Source organism: Neopelma chrysocephalum, unplaced genomic scaffold (assembly GCF_003984885.1).
Source record: "Neopelma chrysocephalum unplaced genomic scaffold, ASM398488v2 Primary Assembly neopelma1_44, whole genome shotgun sequence".
NCBI classification, from domain to species: domain Eukaryota; kingdom Metazoa; phylum Chordata; class Aves; order Passeriformes; family Pipridae; genus Neopelma; species Neopelma chrysocephalum.
In genome coordinates this window covers 2,295,221-2,311,916 of record NW_020897703.1, presented here as the reverse complement: position 1 = coordinate 2,311,916, position 16,696 = coordinate 2,295,221, and the positions used below count along the sequence as shown (strand labels likewise).

At 46.3% G+C, this 16,696-nt stretch overlaps 1 protein-coding gene across 3 annotated transcripts in view; it reads left to right on the top strand.

Annotated features, from left to right (window-relative positions):
* ABCA12 (ATP binding cassette subfamily A member 12) overlaps positions 1 to 16,696 on the top strand; it is a 107,975-nt gene that overhangs the window by 88,224 nt on the left and 3,055 nt on the right. For all 3 annotated transcript variants that reach the window (XM_027678020.1, XM_027678021.1, XM_027678019.1), the window contains 14 exons: positions 881 to 986; positions 4,372 to 4,426; positions 5,154 to 5,331; positions 7,140 to 7,255; positions 8,003 to 8,162; positions 9,442 to 9,710; positions 10,330 to 10,537; positions 12,523 to 12,632; positions 13,201 to 13,345; positions 13,475 to 13,609; positions 14,803 to 14,906; positions 15,163 to 15,255; positions 15,697 to 15,802; positions 16,423 to 16,560. In XM_027678020.1, coding sequence (XP_027533821.1) covers positions 881 to 986; positions 4,372 to 4,426; positions 5,154 to 5,331; positions 7,140 to 7,255; positions 8,003 to 8,162; positions 9,442 to 9,710; positions 10,330 to 10,537; positions 12,523 to 12,632; positions 13,201 to 13,345; positions 13,475 to 13,609; positions 14,803 to 14,906; positions 15,163 to 15,255; positions 15,697 to 15,802; positions 16,423 to 16,560 — 1,923 coding nt within the window. The remainder of the gene's footprint in view (positions 1 to 880; positions 987 to 4,371; positions 4,427 to 5,153; positions 5,332 to 7,139; positions 7,256 to 8,002; positions 8,163 to 9,441; positions 9,711 to 10,329; positions 10,538 to 12,522; positions 12,633 to 13,200; positions 13,346 to 13,474; positions 13,610 to 14,802; positions 14,907 to 15,162; positions 15,256 to 15,696; positions 15,803 to 16,422; positions 16,561 to 16,696) is intronic.

Genomic DNA, 16,696 nt, shown 5'->3' with positions numbered 1-16,696 from the left:
AGAAAAGAAAGAGAAACCTCCTGAAATCCTCAGCTTGGTATGACAGAGATGACTTGCAGCTCATTTCCTTTTCTTTCCCCATTCTTCTTTATTGGTCTGACTTCTCTTGCTAGCAGGAGGCAATTTTTCTGCTGTCATAATTTTATTACACAGAGGTGAAAAGATCAATTAGTAGCACCTTTATCTCATGAGGAGATGTATGTACTGTAGCGAGGGCTGGCTGGTGCATTCTGATATGCCCATTCCTCTGGTTCTGCTCAATGAAAATGTTGTAAAGCACCAAGGCTGAAATCTGAGGTAGCAGGAAAATGCAAGAGAGCTGACAATATCCTGTGCCCTCACTGCAAAACCCAGCTGCCAGGAGAGTGTCCCTGCAGGAGCAGAGATGTTTGCAGAGAGGGTTCCAACAAAAGGGTTTATCATAGGTCAGAAAAGTTGTCTTGGGAAGGGAAGGGCTGTTGCTGAATGAGAAGGTGACAATTGGCTATTTTTTGCCCTAAAGCAGTTTTTTCCCCTGGTTTTTGAGGGGTCTTAGACACTGGGCTGCTCAGCTGCCTTGGGGAAATCCCCACTGCTGGTGTTCATCAGATCTCAGCAACGTATTACAGAGAAGGAACCAAATTTCTGTACATGTGGTCACATCTCCAGCTGGTGCTGCTTCTCTCCCAGAAGGCAGGTGAAGCTGATGGGCCTCCTTGTGCTGAAAGAGAAGTTCTGCTTTTATTTTATTCCTTGACATGGTTTAGTCATTGCTCTTTAACCTGCAGAGCTTATGACTTTAGATAGCAACCATGGAATGATTCGCTCGTGCAAGCAGAACAAACCAAACGTTATCAGGAACATCTCTCCCAAATTGTTTCAATTTCTCAATTGTGTGCAGGTGTGGTACAATCCTGAAGGTTATCACAGCCTCCCAGCCTATCTCAACAGCTTGAACAACTTCATTCTTCGAGCTAACTTGCCAAAAAATGAGACATCCAAATATGGTAAGTGTTCCTTTACACGAGCAGATAAATTCTCCCCTTTGATGGGGATATCCTGGTTCTGTTGAAATCAATGACAACACTTACCTTGACTTCAATGAGGCCCTTTCTTTACTCACAATTCTGCAATTCCTTTAAAAACAGAATTGAAAAGCATGAATAGATCACATAGTTCATTTGTCTTAGTCAGAGACTCAGGGGAGCTGGACAGGGAGGACCCCAGCTCCCACATAAAACACTTCATCCAAGAAATGCCAGTGGTCGCTCTTTGATTTATTGCTTCTCCTCATGGCACTGGAATAGCTGTCCTTGATACATGCCCATTAGTTATGCATAGAAAAGCTACTTCAGGTCGTCTCCGGGGGTGGTTTAGATTAGGAAATTTTAATATGTCACTCTTCTGCTGAGAGCAGCTCAGGGGGTGTGGGTATGTGTGTGCTTGTGTCTGAATGAGAGTGGGGAGAGTGAGATTAGGTGAGAAATATAATTTTCGGTTGTATTTTTCCTCTGACACACGACATACACAGATCCAAGGAGCGTTAGTAGCCCATGTGGGGTTATCTCTTCTCATAGCTTGGTAATGTACTGCAGCAACCCAAATTCCTGCTGATAAAGCAGGGCACCCTGTCTTTCCCTTTCCAGCATGGGCAGAAGCCTGTCTGTGTGCATGCCTGTCTCCAGACATGAAGGGGCTGCAGGGACAAGAGAGAGACTTATGCTGATGCCGATTTGAGAAATCTCATACAGGAATTTTTGGACTCTGTTTTGCTAAGAGCAGCATTTGTGTGCAGAAATGCCCTCCTGATTGGCTTTCTTAGACAAATGGTGCCCTTCCAACCATGTCCTGGTCAAGCCCAGCTCCCCTCAGCTGAGTGTCCTGCTGTCCTAGATAGGTGACAGTGTCTCCTTCCTCACAGGACTGTTCCTCACTGACATGTCTGGATTGAGCTAGAATGGAACAGGCATGGGTCTGAAGCTTTGAGTGTCACACCATGAATTAAAGAAACAGCAGATGCTGATTGCAAGTCAAACCAGCATGTCCTGCTTCCCACCTCAAACACCAATGCAACGAGGGTCCCCTCACAAGTGGAACCAGTGCCTGGTCCCTGTCACCATCCCAAAACACCCCTCTGAGTTTGCAGCGAGCCCCCCAGGTCAGATATCCCAGAGATGCAGCCCCTGCCTTGCTGTGAAGAGAGGAGACTGGAGTCAGGCCCTTCCAGTGGTGGGATCATCACAGAGCAGCTGAATTATTAAGCAGAGAAGCTTCTTGCTCTGTCTCAGTATTCCCTACACAGGCTGTAGCAAGAGCAAAGGCAGGAAGCTCGTGTGAACAGCCAGAAAGTTTGCACAGGGAAAATTTTATACCAGCAAAATAACGATTTTCAGTGGGAAAGAATAGCAGTTTTTATTCCATCTGTCCCGCTCCTTATGTGTTTTTGGAAAGAAATGCTTAGTAGTAAATGACCAGACAGATAATTCTCTGCTTCCCACTAATCATCCAGGCCATAGAATGGGAGAAATAAAGTGAATGGATGAGGATGGCTCCCCCGAGGTAAAGTAAATCCAGTTTGAAATACAATTGAACAGACGTTCTGCAGGGTATGGTCCTGGCAGCTCAATCTATTTGTTGTTGTGACAAATAAATGATGGTTTAAGAACCATTGAAATGGCCAGATAAAAGTGTGTTGTCACTTCAGCAGCTGGAAAGAGGTGCCAGTCTTGCTTTGGAGGTTTGACTTAGATTGTGCATATTTTTTTAAAAAATGCATGAAAAGCTTTTTACCCTGTCACTAAGCAAGTCATAATAGCTTTTGACTTATGTATATTGTGCTTTCTCTTCTCTCAATCCCAACCAACAAAAAAGAGAAAGCATTGAAATGGAAATTTTGACTTCTAGCCTAAGCTTCAGTAAAGGAAAATGGCTTTATAGTGAAGTATTAACAGATTAGACAGACAGTATCTTTCTTTCTTTCTCTCTCTCCCTTTCGGAGAAGGGGAACATTTCCTGTCTGTGAGTCTTTATCAGCAGTCCAAGATTTTAATTCCCTCTCTCTCCCTGATGACAAGACTGAGGTTTGGTTCTTGGAGGTTTTTTTCCTCTAAAATTAATTTCCTATGAAATCCTCCTTTCAAATTCATTTGCTTAGTATGGCATTTGGTCAGCTAAACCCACAGGCTCCTCCTTCCTGATCCCCATGTCAGAGTGCTCATTCCTAGGGAAAATAACTCAGAATAATTCTTCATCACCTAATTCCTCGTCTGGCACCTGGCTGTAAGGAGCTTAAACTCCAGAGGTGGGATGTTCTAGAAAATCTGTCTAGCAGCTCTCCCTGAGAACCAGAGCATTTACTGAAGTGCCTAAATATGAATTGAGAACTTCATTTTTAAGCACACAAACATCTAAACTCCTTCTCAAGTGCAGGAGTCTTAGAGACTGGGCTGTCTCTTGGTGGGACCATGGCAGAGACTTGCACTGGAGGATGGAACTGGCCCACCAGAGCCCCCCCATGTCCTTCCTTTTGTTTTTATAGGCACAGGTTGCCTCCAAACACAGCAAAATCACTGTGATGAACAATGTTAGTATATTTTGGGCTCAGTGTTCTCCTTGGTAAAGAAGTACTTACACCAAATCTGAAGATACCTGCACACCAGCGGAGAATTTCTCTCTTGCAGTTTGTGCCTGATACAAACCCATTTTAAAGGATTTAAAGAAAAAAAACCCAGGGACTTACCAATGCAGTAACTAGATTTTACTAGTTCCTTTGAACAAAGTGCTCTTTTTTTTGTTTTTCTTAAGAAAAGAATAGTTCAGAATTAACTCACTGCCACACTGGGAACAAAAGTGTCTGTACCTTACTTGGGTTTATGCTCATATCTCCCCAGTTCCCATATTGAGGAAGACATATGTCACAGGAAGGTAATAGTTGTGAAGAAAGGCGGTAGGGAAAGATTTGTTTCTGATGATAAAAGAACAAATGGAATGAGGGGAGATCATCAAACAGCAGCTTTAAAACAAAACATATTCATCAGTTTTGAAGGTGTCAGTGTTGAAAATCTAACCTGAAACAAGCATGTGCCTAATTTTAGGTGTGGGAGTGCTGAAGGGAATGATGCTGTCACCCAGACAGATGCACAAACAAGGCCTAGGGTTTGAATTTCAGATCTGCTGTGCAGCAGAGTGAAGTCACAGGAAAAATGAGAGTGCTCAAGATTCTGCCCAAGATCACACTGAGATGACAGAGCTTTTTTTGATCTGCTTTTCTTCTCTACTCACAGTTTTCTGTATTACTGTCAATATTACTGTCATATCAGGAGCTGATGAAGAAAGCTTTAAGTTGGACACATTTTCAATTTCTTTTCTTATTGTGTTTTTTTTTCTTGGTAGGTATTTTCTTATCAGCTCACCCATATCCTGGAGGACAGAGTCAAGAGCAAGTAATGTAAGAGAATTCATTTGGCTGATGCCTGAATTCTTCAGCTTCAAAAGGAGCAAATCAGCTTCCTGGAAACCATAAACCAACCTAAATTGCTGAATATCTTTCTCTAAATGATGAAACTGTTCTCTCTTGTTCCCTCTATTCGTGAATAGTGTCTTGCTTGCCACCAGAGCTGATTCCCACGAGGGTTTCTTTGCAGGATCCCATATAGATCTGGAGGCTGCAGTTACAACATCCCAGATTTGTGTGCTTTGGCACAATAATAATAATAATAATAATAATAATAATGCCATCATTTTCCTTTTGGCCCTTCCACTACGTGCTATGGTACAGCACCGTGACTCAGTGCTGTGAGTCCTTTTTCTAGGCCTCATTAACATCAGCAAAGAGAGGAAAGAAAGAAAGGAAGGAATTCTCCCCTGTGAGGGTGGTGAGGCTCTGGCACAGGTTGCCCAGAGAAGCTGTGGCTGCCCCATCCCTGGAAGTGTCCAAGGCCAAGTTGGATGGGGCTTGGAGCAACCTGGGATAGTGGAAGGTGTCCCTGCCCATGGCAGGGGGGTGGAATGGGATGGTCTTTGAGATCCCTTCCAACCCAAACCATTCCATGATTGTAAAGGATGCTGTCCCAGAGTCAGGACCTTGTTGCTTCTGAGCTCTGAACAACCCTCTTCAGAGAGGGAAATCTGCCACCCTGACTCACCACATACATCCTTCTCCACTTTCTCCCCAGGCTCAACAGTTTACTCGACATCATAGTGTCCATGTCTGTTCTGGTTGGCTACTCCATCACGACAGCCAGCTTTGTGCTCTACATGGTCAAAGAGCATCAAACCAAAGCCAAACAACTGCAGCATATTTCAGGCATTGGGATGACAACCTACTGGGTGACTAACTTCGTTTATGATCTGGTAAATAATTCACATTCCTAAATGCACCAAGAGTAGCACTACACAGTGGGGGGCAGGGGGGGAAGTTCTTTATTTAAAGTTCATTGCCTAGACTTATTATTATTACTACCCAGAGTGTTATGTAGTGATTGTTCTCCAGGGCTCTGAAGACTATTAAGTGCAAACCACAACACTGGGTTCTGCCAAGCGAAGGCATTCCTTCTCTCTGGAGTGTGTGCAAAGCACTGCACATTTATTGGAGAGCAGCATGGAACAGGCTGGAGCTTGGTTCCCATTTGACATGGAAGCAGCCAGCTGCTCTGCTGCCAGTTGCAGGGCTGGATCCGCTGTCACACAGGCCCCACACATCTGGGGTGAGGCTTTGGGGCTCAAGGCTACAGCTGTTTGGGAACTCTGGGTGTACAGGGTGGGGCATTAGCACACATCCTACAGCTGACACAACTCTCTTGGGCAAAAATCCATTTCTGGGTTGAATGATCTCTTTAAGATTATGTATTATAAAGATTTTAATCCAAATGCAGGTATATGCATTCCAGGACATGGGCAAGTTCCTTTTCACGGTGCTGTGTAGATTTACCAGTTTGTTCCTTGTTGAGCTGCCCAGAACTGTGCTGCACTCCAGGGTGTGGGCATGCCCTTGTTCTCCCTGAAGTTCAGTTTCCTCCTGGTACAGTGGGTTAATAGCCCTGCTGGAAAGCGTTGCTGAGCTAAGAGGGTGAATATGCACAGTGTCTGGAGACTGAATGTCTTATGAGTTGCCCCCTGTGCGTGGGGTCAGACCCTCCCTCAGAGAACAGCCAGCGCAGGCAAGCTCAGCTCATGAGCCTTGGCATTGCCAGCTGTGCTATAATGGGAATCAGCTCCAGGTGTCCAGCAAATTTCTACTGAGGCAGTTCTGCTAGTGCCTAAAATCCCAGTGATATCATCACTTCCTGAAAATAGGGAATCTTCAAGGGCATTTGGGTGTCCAGCCCCCTTTGGTGCAGGGAGGGCTAAGGGCTGAAATCCCGTGGGGAATGGGAGCCTTGACTCTTTCTGCAGAGCACAGCCAAAGCTTCTGGGTGTACTGGTAACACCAACACACACCAACCAGGCAGTGACCAAAGCATCACAACTGCCTGCCTGGAGGGGCTGCTGTGGTTAGTCAGCAGCACAAGGAGGGGCTGAAAAAGGGTCCGAAGGCAGCGTGGCTGCAGTCAGGCTTGGCAGCACAGCAGGGAGGATGGAGCAGGCCTGTGCCTGCCTCCCTGATCCAGGCGCTCGCTCCAGCACTGCATATTTGTATATCAGCCTGTGGAAAAATCCCTGGAGTCCCTGCACAATCAGTATTCAGCGGGCTGAAACTAATCCAGCACTCTCAGCAACTTGATATTTCTCAGTGAATCCCTGCCAGTAAATTCTGCTAAATCCCAAAGCTGGGGAAGAGAGGAACCTCTCAAGGCAGACGTTTGGTAGCTCTCTGGCTTGGCTCAACATTATAAAGACTAGATTTACAGGGCACAATGAAGTGGTCTGACTGCAAGGCTAACAGAAAACCCAAAGGGGTATTTTTTATTCACAACCTTTTTTTAAGGTACTTTCTGCCTGCAGTCCTCAATGTTGAGGCTTTGCCTATTCAAAGTGGCTTTGTGGGAATTCACTTGCAAGCCTGGGGAGGACTGAGACCCACCTGTGTTTGGTTTCCCTTAGGATGCCCAAGCTGCACTTGTGGGACTAAATTCAGTCCTGGCTTTGTTGCTTCTGCTTTGTTCTAGGGAAGTGTTTAAGAACTGTTGTCCCAGTAACATCTTTTTAATATCATTTTGCAGGTACTTTTTATGGTCCCTGTTGGACTCTCAGTAGGAGTTATTTCAGCCTTCCAGATCCCAGCTTTCTGCAACAACAGTAACTTACTGGCAGTATTTCTTCTGCTGTTACTGTTTGGGTAAGTGTGGAGCTTAGTTATTTAAGTATCCCTGCACAGAGTGAGGAACTGGATATTGCAAGCTGCTGCACCTTGAAATCCAAGGGGAGAATACGTGGGCTTTTTCCTTTCACACACTTTACAAACAGTGACAAGTTACTCCTTCCAGGAGCAGGGAGGTGAACCACTGCTGCCTGCTTTATTTTAAGCAAACCCTACGTGAGGATATGGAAATATTCAAGGTCCCAGTGACAGCCCAAGCTGTAAGCAAATGCTTACTGAACTATGGCAAAGTTCAAGAGATAGAGGCATTTCAATATCAGAGAGCAAAATAAACAGCAGCACAATTCAGGAAGACTTAGTCAAACTGTCTCCCTGCCTTTGAATCCTCCAGGCCCAGTCTGTTTGTTTTCAGGTGGGGTTCCATGTTCAAAGTATGTATCGTAAACATTTTCTCCAAATTCTAACAGACACAAAGTCAGTTTTCCTTCTTTAAGCTCTGTAATGTGGAAATATAGTCATGTGCCAAAACAGAACTGTTATGTTATGTTCCATCCCTGGCAGAGCTCAAGACCAAGTTGTACAGGGCTTGGAGCAACCTGGTCTAGTGGAAGGTGTCCCTGACCCTGAGAGGGGGGTGAGACTGGGTGGTCTTTAAGGTCCCTTCCAACCCAAACCTTCTATGATTGTCTGATGTGTTCAGTTGTTTGCTTTCAAAGCAGCTTTTTGAGTTACTGTGGTGTTCTCTGCACTGTTGGTAATTTCTAGGTACGCATCGTTTTCATGGATGTACCTGCTGGCTGGGTTCTTCAAGGAAACGGGGATGGCCTTCATTGTGTATGTCTGTGTCAACTTGTTCTTCGGCATCAATACCATTATCACACACTCAGTTGTATTTCTGCTCTCCCAGGAAAAGGCCACAGACCAGGTAGGAGCCCTATTAATACCAAACCCCTGGTGAAACAGCAGGAGGCTTCTTGTGGATTTGGTGGCTTTGATCAGGTCCTCGCAGCTGGACATTAATCACGGGACTTGATGGGGTTCCCTACAGACAGGACACAAGTCACATACAGATCCTGCTTGTCTGTAAATCTGCACCCCTAGCAGGGAAGAAAATGGTGATGACAGAGGGGAGAACACAAAAGGAGAGGTAGAAAACTGGGGACCCTTTTTCTAGCTATCCTGGTGATGGAAAATGAAGGGCAGGAGTGGGGTGGAGATCTTTGATGGACACTTCAAAGCATTGCTGAGTTCTTGCAGCACAAACTGTGGGGAGTGACAACTAAATGTCACTGCCCTGGGCCTGATGTGCTGCATTAAGCCCAGCATCAGCTCTCTGTCATCTAGATCTGTAATGCAGTCATCTTCTCCCTGCAAGAATGAAAAATGACTAAGAGATGGTGATGACTCCCTAAAGTAAAGCCTTCTCTTAAACTGAGATATCCTTGGGATAAAATGTACACCTTACACTTAGGTTCCTTTTTTATGGAGGGCAATTACTTTGTACAACAATAGCTGGGTTGGATTTTTCTCTCTAGCTGGACAGAGCTTATTCAGCAACCCCGTGGACTTTAGGGACATGCAGTTATGATCATCTTTCATCCCTCTGTGCCCCAATGGCAGGGAGTCAGTCTCTTTCTAAGCTAATTTACTGCCTCTCCACTTTGCTGTGTGCACTAATCCTTTCTTCTGCTAGAGATGTACCAAACCTTTACTGTGAGACTGTGCACTGGGCTGCTTTTCCATGAATTCGCTGGAAAAGCCCTTCTAGATCTAGTAAAGCCAAATCTGTTTTATGGAGATGTTTGTCCAAGGAAAACAGATAGGACAGTGCTCCAAGGGAGCAGACAGTGCTGCAGAGGAGCTGTGCTGTACAGTTTTGGGGGGCACAGTGCAGCTCAGTGGCAGGGTTCAGCTCTGGCCCGTGGGTGGGTTCCAGGTGGCTGGAGCAGCAGTGAGGGACCACACTGGGAACTGGCTGCTGTTTACTATGGGTGATCACAACCTCAGAGCTGCCTGTTGACTTTTATAACCTTGTGCCTGTGAAACGAGCTGTCTCCAGAGCTCTTTGCTCTCAATTTATCTCTGCTCTGAGACACAAGCAAATCCCAGTGTAATTGTTACACTTCAGTCCCACAGTAAAACCTATGAATTTATTCCATGAATAAAAGCAGTGACTGACTGTTCTGTTCTTTGTTTTTTACCAGGGCTTGCGTGATCTTGCTGAAAATTTAAGGCATGCATTCCTTCTGTTCCCACAATTTTGCTTTGGCTATGGCTTGATTGAACTGTCGCAGGATCAGGCACTGCTGGGCTTCTTAAAAGCCTATGGAGTGGATTACCCTGACAAAACCTTTGAGCTAGACAAGACCACATCCAAGCTGTTTGCCATGTTTATCCAGGGCACCGTGTTTTTTGCCATTCGCCTTACAGTTCACGACAGGATGATTCAGAGAGTCCGGAGCAACATACTGGAGTAAGTAACATCTGGAACCCTGCAATGAAAACAGATCAAGCCAGAGCTCAGTGGTTTCATTCTGGGCTCTCACACCATCATTGTCAATTATGAAGCCCATAAATTTCCAAGACACTTTGCAAACATGGAGTAAGTTTCCTCTGGCAGCAGTCCCAGTAAGTGGAGTATTAACTAACAGAGGTGCAGGTTACCAGAGTCCCTTGGCCTTCTGTGCTGGCTGGGACTGCAGGGCTCTGGGGTTGGTGGGTGGATGTTCAGTGGTTCGGTGAGTGGTTGGTAAAAGCAGCCAGTCCATTGACAACCTCTCTTTGAATCTCCCCCTCTCCTCAAAGAGGAGTGAGAACATTCCTGTCACCTGCAATAGCAGTGTGTCCACAAGGCAGGACCTCCTCCAGCTCAGAATATTTGCTGAAAAAGAGGAAAAAAATTAGGCAGAAAGAGAACGCTGGGCTTTTTAATTCCCTAAATGGAGCAAATATCAGGAAAGAACAGAACCTGTCTATCTGAGTATTTAGTGCACGCCCTGGACCTCACAGGAGGGCTGCTTAGGATCTCTCCCAAGCACAGAGGCCTCTGCTGTCTGCTTGCTGAGGGAAAGGTCCCCCTGTCCTCCCCGCAGGTTCCTGTTCGACAGAGTGCACGGCAAAGCATCACTCCTGCCCCCTGCGGAGGAGGACGTGGATGTCCAGGCGGAAAGGAGCCGGGTGGAGGCTGGCAAGGCTGACTTCAACGTGGTGCAGCTCCAGAACCTCACAAAGATCTACCACCTTCCTCACAAACGCATCGTGGCTGTGAAAAACATCAGCCTCGGGATTCCCGCTGGAGAGGTGAGCGAGGGGAAAAGGCTGTGGGCACCTTCCATTGTCACTGTTGTCTTCTCTCCCAGCCCTTGCTGCTGTCCCAGCACAGCTGTAATGGTTTGTCCTGCTCTGAGCTCTTCCTCCCTTTGCCTCATTCTTGGGGTTACAGTAGTGATGAAAGGCTCCTTGTGGATTTGGGACACCAAGTGACAGTTTGAAGGCCTTAGAAAGAGAGGAAGTGGATGGGAATTGATGGAGAAAAATGTCTGCATGCTGTGTTTGCACAGCACCCAGCACAGCACATCTTGTGGGGTCACTGGGGGTCACCAGGTGGTAAATGAAGACAGCAGAATGTGTCCAGCTGAAATTATTCACCTGAACTGCGTGGGAGATTGTGAGTCAGACCATCGTGTTTTCCCATCAGGGAAGACAAATCACTTCAGCTGAACACACATTTTCATGAATCAGGACTTAAAACTAAAGAAAAAAATGTTTCTTTGGTCATGTCAGCGCAGTTACCTGCCTGAGAAGTGAAAAGATAGGAGCGCACAGAGCACCTCTGACATGCAGAGGAAAGAGGAGACAGATTCTACCTCAGGCTGTGCATCTGACCTGTGGGGAAGCTTGGCATTAACCCTTGGTACCTGATTTATTTTAATTGCCTGGATCCCACTGAGATAAAAGGATGTAGGGTGCTGGGCAGGACAGCAGCCTCACGTGGAGACTGAGGCTCTGGTCTTTCTGGCAGAGGACTTTTCTAAGCCACAACTGGCACTGAGGTCTGCAATGGCCTGTCCCGCTCGACGGGTTTGGGGGGAAGGCAGTTGGATTCGCTCTGTGGTGCAGCGGAGGAACAACAAAATTATTAGGAGGTTCAATAACAACCTTTTACTACAAACTTTAGGACATAAAGGTAGAATAAGGTACTTGGCAAATTTTAAAACAACACCCAGACAAAGTAAGGCACTTCACAAACTTTAACTTAGCAAACTTTCTAGCTCGTCCATGGTCTGCCGTTTTGGGGCAGCCAATGCAGTGCTGTCACCATTTCGGTGTGGGCCAAAGGCTCACTGAGACTAAAAGGGGTGGGTGCCAGAGCAGTGCCTGTCCCACCTCTGCACAGCTCGCCCTGTTCCCCTCTCACTTCCTACCTGGTTGTTTGGAGCAAGTCAGCCACTCCTCCGCTCTCCTACAAGTTCTCTGACTTCTGGCAAAATTCACCCTGCTGCTGATGGGATTTAGGGCGCCATTCCCCACCTGCCAGCAGAAGTCCTGGCCCTGCCCACAGACTGTGCACAGATAGTGTCTCTGCATGAACCTCAAGGTGGGGAAGAGCCTTGGGTTGATGCTGTGCATCTGCAGTGGGCCCAGCACATAAGAACTTTCACATCAGATGGTTTGTACTAATGATATCAAAATAATAGTAATTATCAGCACAATGGCGATGGCTTATGCAACACATAACTGCATTTACCCAACCTTAGTAATAAAACATGAATTTTACCATGAGATACTGGAACTGCACTACAGGGAGCCAGTTCTTAATCTTATTAATGCAGTGCATTACTGAGATTATTTGACAAAAATCTTGTGTCACATTAAGGTTTTACCAGTGACAGCCCAAACCTCACTCGCCTCATTCCCATGAGCAGCTCTGTTCCTGTCAAGGGGAGGCTTTGCACAAATGAGTTAATCAGGATTTGTCCTGTCAGATGGGCTCCTGCAGAAATGCACCTTGCAGGAAAAGGAATGACTCTATTAGAGACACATCCCTACTTCTTCACCATATTAAACAAACGGTCCTAATATAAGGCTCGGAATATTGCACCATAAACAACCTCCATTATAACATTGGTATGCGCCGAGTTCCTCTGCCTCTCCCGCAATCCATCTTGCTCAGGGGGCTGGAGAAAGAGGAGACAAGGTGCACTGAGCACTCCTCTTGGAGCAGGATTTCTGCATTGGAAATACAGCACACTTGCATTTCTCTGCTTCTCTTTCCCACAACCCAGTGCTTTGGCTTGCTTGGTGTGAACGGAGCTGGAAAGACGACGATCTTCAAGATGCTGACGGGTGATATCGGAGCATCCAGCGGAAGGTTGCGGGTCCAGGATCATTCTGGGTATGGAAGATGTGATTTCTGGGGAAGGCACACGAGCAAATCAACCTGAGCAGTTTTTAAGGCTGGGTGGTAAAGGAAAGGAAATGTGAAAGTCTGAAACAAAAGAAAACATTCAAAACAGAGCAAAAATAAATAAGGCAGGGAATTCATCCTTTGAAGGCGGTATGGTTGCTTCTTAGGGGGTTGCATTTTGCTGCCGTGCCTCTGCTGTTCTCAGAGGTGTTTCTTCCACTTCATTCCATTGCAAACGGGATCAGGCTCAGATCCTTGGAGTGTGACCCCACTTCTGATCTAGACCTGGAGACCAGTAGGACTCATCTCAAAGCACACTTTAGCAGGCATAGGTGTGGTGGCAGCTGTGCCACCTGAGATGCTGCAGTAAATGAAGAACTATGTACTAGAACTGAGGGCCTGAAAGCTGGAGGTCTGCAGATTCATAGCATTTTCCTTCAAGGGTTGGGAAAGGGGGTAGGAAGCTGGAGAAAGGGGTTTTCTCACTCTTGTTTGATTCCAGAGTGCATTGGCAGTTCAGTCCACGTACAGTGACTTTGCCGATTTCCTTACACAGGTCCTTGAATGACATTAGTGAGGCACACTGGTCACTCTTTGGCTACTGTCCTCAAGAAGATGCCTTGGATGACTTGCTGACGGTGGAGGAGCACATGTATTACTATGCCAGGCTGCACGGCATCCCAGAGAGGGACATCAAGGGAGTGAGTAACAGTGGGGCTTGACTTGCAGCATTTGTCATTATTGAGAGCCTTTACATTAGTCTTTCAGTAGAAGCGTGTGTGGTAATTCACACCTGGACATGTTATGGAAGCAGTGCTCTTGCTCCATAGGTTGTACTCCAGCTTCTCCACCGGCTGAATCTGATGGCCTACAAGGACAGAGTCACCTCCATGTGCAGTTATGGCACCAACAGAAAGCTGTCAACTGCTCTGGCTCTCATTGGGAATCCATCGATCCTGCTGCTGGTGAGGAATGAGGGCCTTGCTGGGGGCAGGAGGAGCACATCTTTGGGCTGGCAGGGGAACTGTGACAGTGTAGCAAAGGCCCCTGAGGCACAGTTTACGGGACACTCCCAACATGCCCATGCTTAGCCTGACAACAGAGGCATCACAGAAAACTTTAGGTGTCAGCAAACACTCAAATATTCCTTGAGGGCATAAGAGTGTGGTGACTGCTAGTTTCTCTGATAGCATCTTTCAGAGGTCAAAAATAGGTCTTATATTTGCCAATTAGGCTCTTTTTTTCTATCGACTAACCTGCAGAGTCTTGCAACAAAAGTGGCATCCAAACCTGTAGGAGAGCAAAGGAGCAACTTCCCTCAGGATTAGAACATAAAACTTTTTTTCTAGGTTTGGCTTCCCGTTTTGTCTTTGAGCTTTCAGCTTGCCAGTTCTTCCATGAGCTATGCCATTGCTAAAACATACCTTTTTGTGCAGTTGTCCCACTTGCTGTGTATTGAATGTGTGCAGAGCTCTGTGAGCAGGATTCCCAACGTTAAGTCAGATACCTGGTGGACATAAATCTCCCTTGGCCCAACTTATATCAAGCCCAGGACTGCTGCCTTTGCTTCTGACCACACACTGGTGCTCTTATTGCTTTTGTGAGATAAAAGATTTGAATAAAAAAAAAAATAGGCAGTGGGGAAATTCCCTCTGTACTGCCTGCTGCCTGAACCCAAGCTGGTTTATTTCTGCCTCTTGTAAGCTGTTGTCCTCAACAATAGCAGCTTGTCAATCAGGAGCTGGCTGACAATTTCATCAGCAGTGCCTAAGACAGGAGATGGTATATCCTCTGTCATCTCTCACTTGCTGTCTCTCTAAGTGGAGAAATGCAACACGTGCTTCACCAGCATAGGATAAAGAGGCACGTGCCTGTTGTTAGCTCCTTGTCTGGGGTGGTGGCTGTGGGCTTTGGGCGTTTCAAACACTGTGGTGTAAAAAGTACAGAGCGTCCAGCGGAGGCTTGGGGGCGTGGGGTATCTTAGTCAAATCCATAATGCAACTGAGGATAATCCTTGTCCCAACTCTGTACCAGTGTAGGCTCTCCTGTGCATGCTTATAGCAAACATAACACTGAGGATGAATCTGGAAACAGCACAAGTGTTGGGGAGGTCAAATTTTGAGTGCAGTTTTACACTCAGTCCTGTCTTTCCCAATAGGATGAACCGAGCTCTGGAATGGATCCGAATGCTAAACGCCACCTTTGGAAAATCATCAGTGAGGAAGTGCAGAACAAGTGTTCGGTGATACTCACATCCCACAGGTAGGGCTGGGGTGGCTCTGCCCCCATTTTGGGGTTGACAGGAGGTATGGAGAGGCCTATCCCTCGCACTCCCTGTTGGTCCTTGCACAATTCCAGAGCTGTGACAGGTTTGGGGCTTTGTTGTGGCTGAATGTGGGTGCCCACAGAGACTCACAATACTTTAGGGAAGAACAGTCATGTTCTCTGATTACTAAAACAACCATTTTTTTTTATACCTTCTCAATGATTTACTGGAGTTTCTGGGTTGGTTTTTCAGCATGGAAGAGTGTGAAGCCCTCTGTACCAGGCTGGCTATCATGGTGAATGGGAGTTTCCAGTGCATTGGCTCTTTGCAGCACATCAAGAGCAGGTCAGTAAAATGGACCTATTTCACTTTTGCTGAACCATGTATGGAGTTACTGACCTACAGCTTTGAGGGCTCAGAACATGAGACCTGTGTTAACAGGACATCAAAATAATGACATTTTCTGGTTTATGTTTCTTACTGCACCATTGAAATTCTTTGTTAACTAATGCACTTTCTTCTCTCTCACAGCCTTTCTTCCCAAAGTAATCAGTTCACTGCTGCAAATGTGAAATGCATATGAGAGTTGAGCTTTTATTTTATTAGTTCTAACAATAGCTTGGCTCCTTATTAAGTTTCACTCCAGGTTAACAACCCTGACCCCATTCAAGTTGTACTCTGCCTGGATTAGATTTCCCCAAAGAGGCCATGCAAGATCTCTCAGAGGATTTTCTTTATCTGTTTCTCTTTTCCACACTGTTAATTGTGATTTACTGTTTCCTCTAGATTTGGAAGAGGATTCACTGTGAAGATGCACTTGAATAGCAACACGGTTTGCACTGAGACGCTGACAGAGTTCATGAAGTCACACTTTCCAAACACATGCCTGAAGGTAAGCAGGACAAATGCTTTTGGGAGAGGCCTTCAAAATCCCTTCAAATTAACCAAGAGGATCTTGCAAGATGGACACCTTGTAATGTACAGTGCACATGGACCTGTGCCCTCAGGGTCACACTTGCACTGCTGTCAGCTACACGGTCCAGGGGCTGGAGCACTCTACTTCTTTGGTGGCTTAAATAACATCAGTCAAACAGCTGCAGTGATGCTGTAAGGCAGCTGCCCCAGGGATGGTCCCACAGACACCTGGCCTGTGTGGAGACCCACTTCAGGTTCAGTGGGTAGTGAGATGGTCGGGTGCTTCCAATAACTGAGTAACTGTAGAACCAGATTCACTCAGTCACAAATCCCATCCCTTGTCCCTAACCCAATCTCTACATTAATCAAAATGGCTCACTTGGAGCTGGAAAACGCTATGGCCACCCTGGAGCTTCCAGCTTTGGGGCTTAGTTATCCTCTCCCAGTCACAGAACCCCCAGGAACTCCCAATGGGGAAACACTGGTCAATACCAGAAGACACCCCCTGCCCCTTCATTCTCCCATGGTCCATCAGATCTGTTGGCTCTTTAAAGGGGGCAACCTCTTCATGTTACCCCATCATTCCTGTTCCCACAGGATCGGCATTTCAACATGGTGGAGTATCACGTTCCAGTCTCTGCAGGAGGCGTAGCAAATATATTTGATCTCCTGGAAGGCAGCAAAGCAGCCTTCAATATCAGGCACTTCTCTGTGAGCCAGACGACGTTAGAGGAGGTAAGGAATTAAAATGTGTGACCATCCATTTAAAACTGCCAACAGGGGAGCAGACTGATGGTTACACATAATGGACTGCTGCACACAATAGACTACATTTTGAAAGGGATTTCCATCTATATTCCTCCTGGGGGTA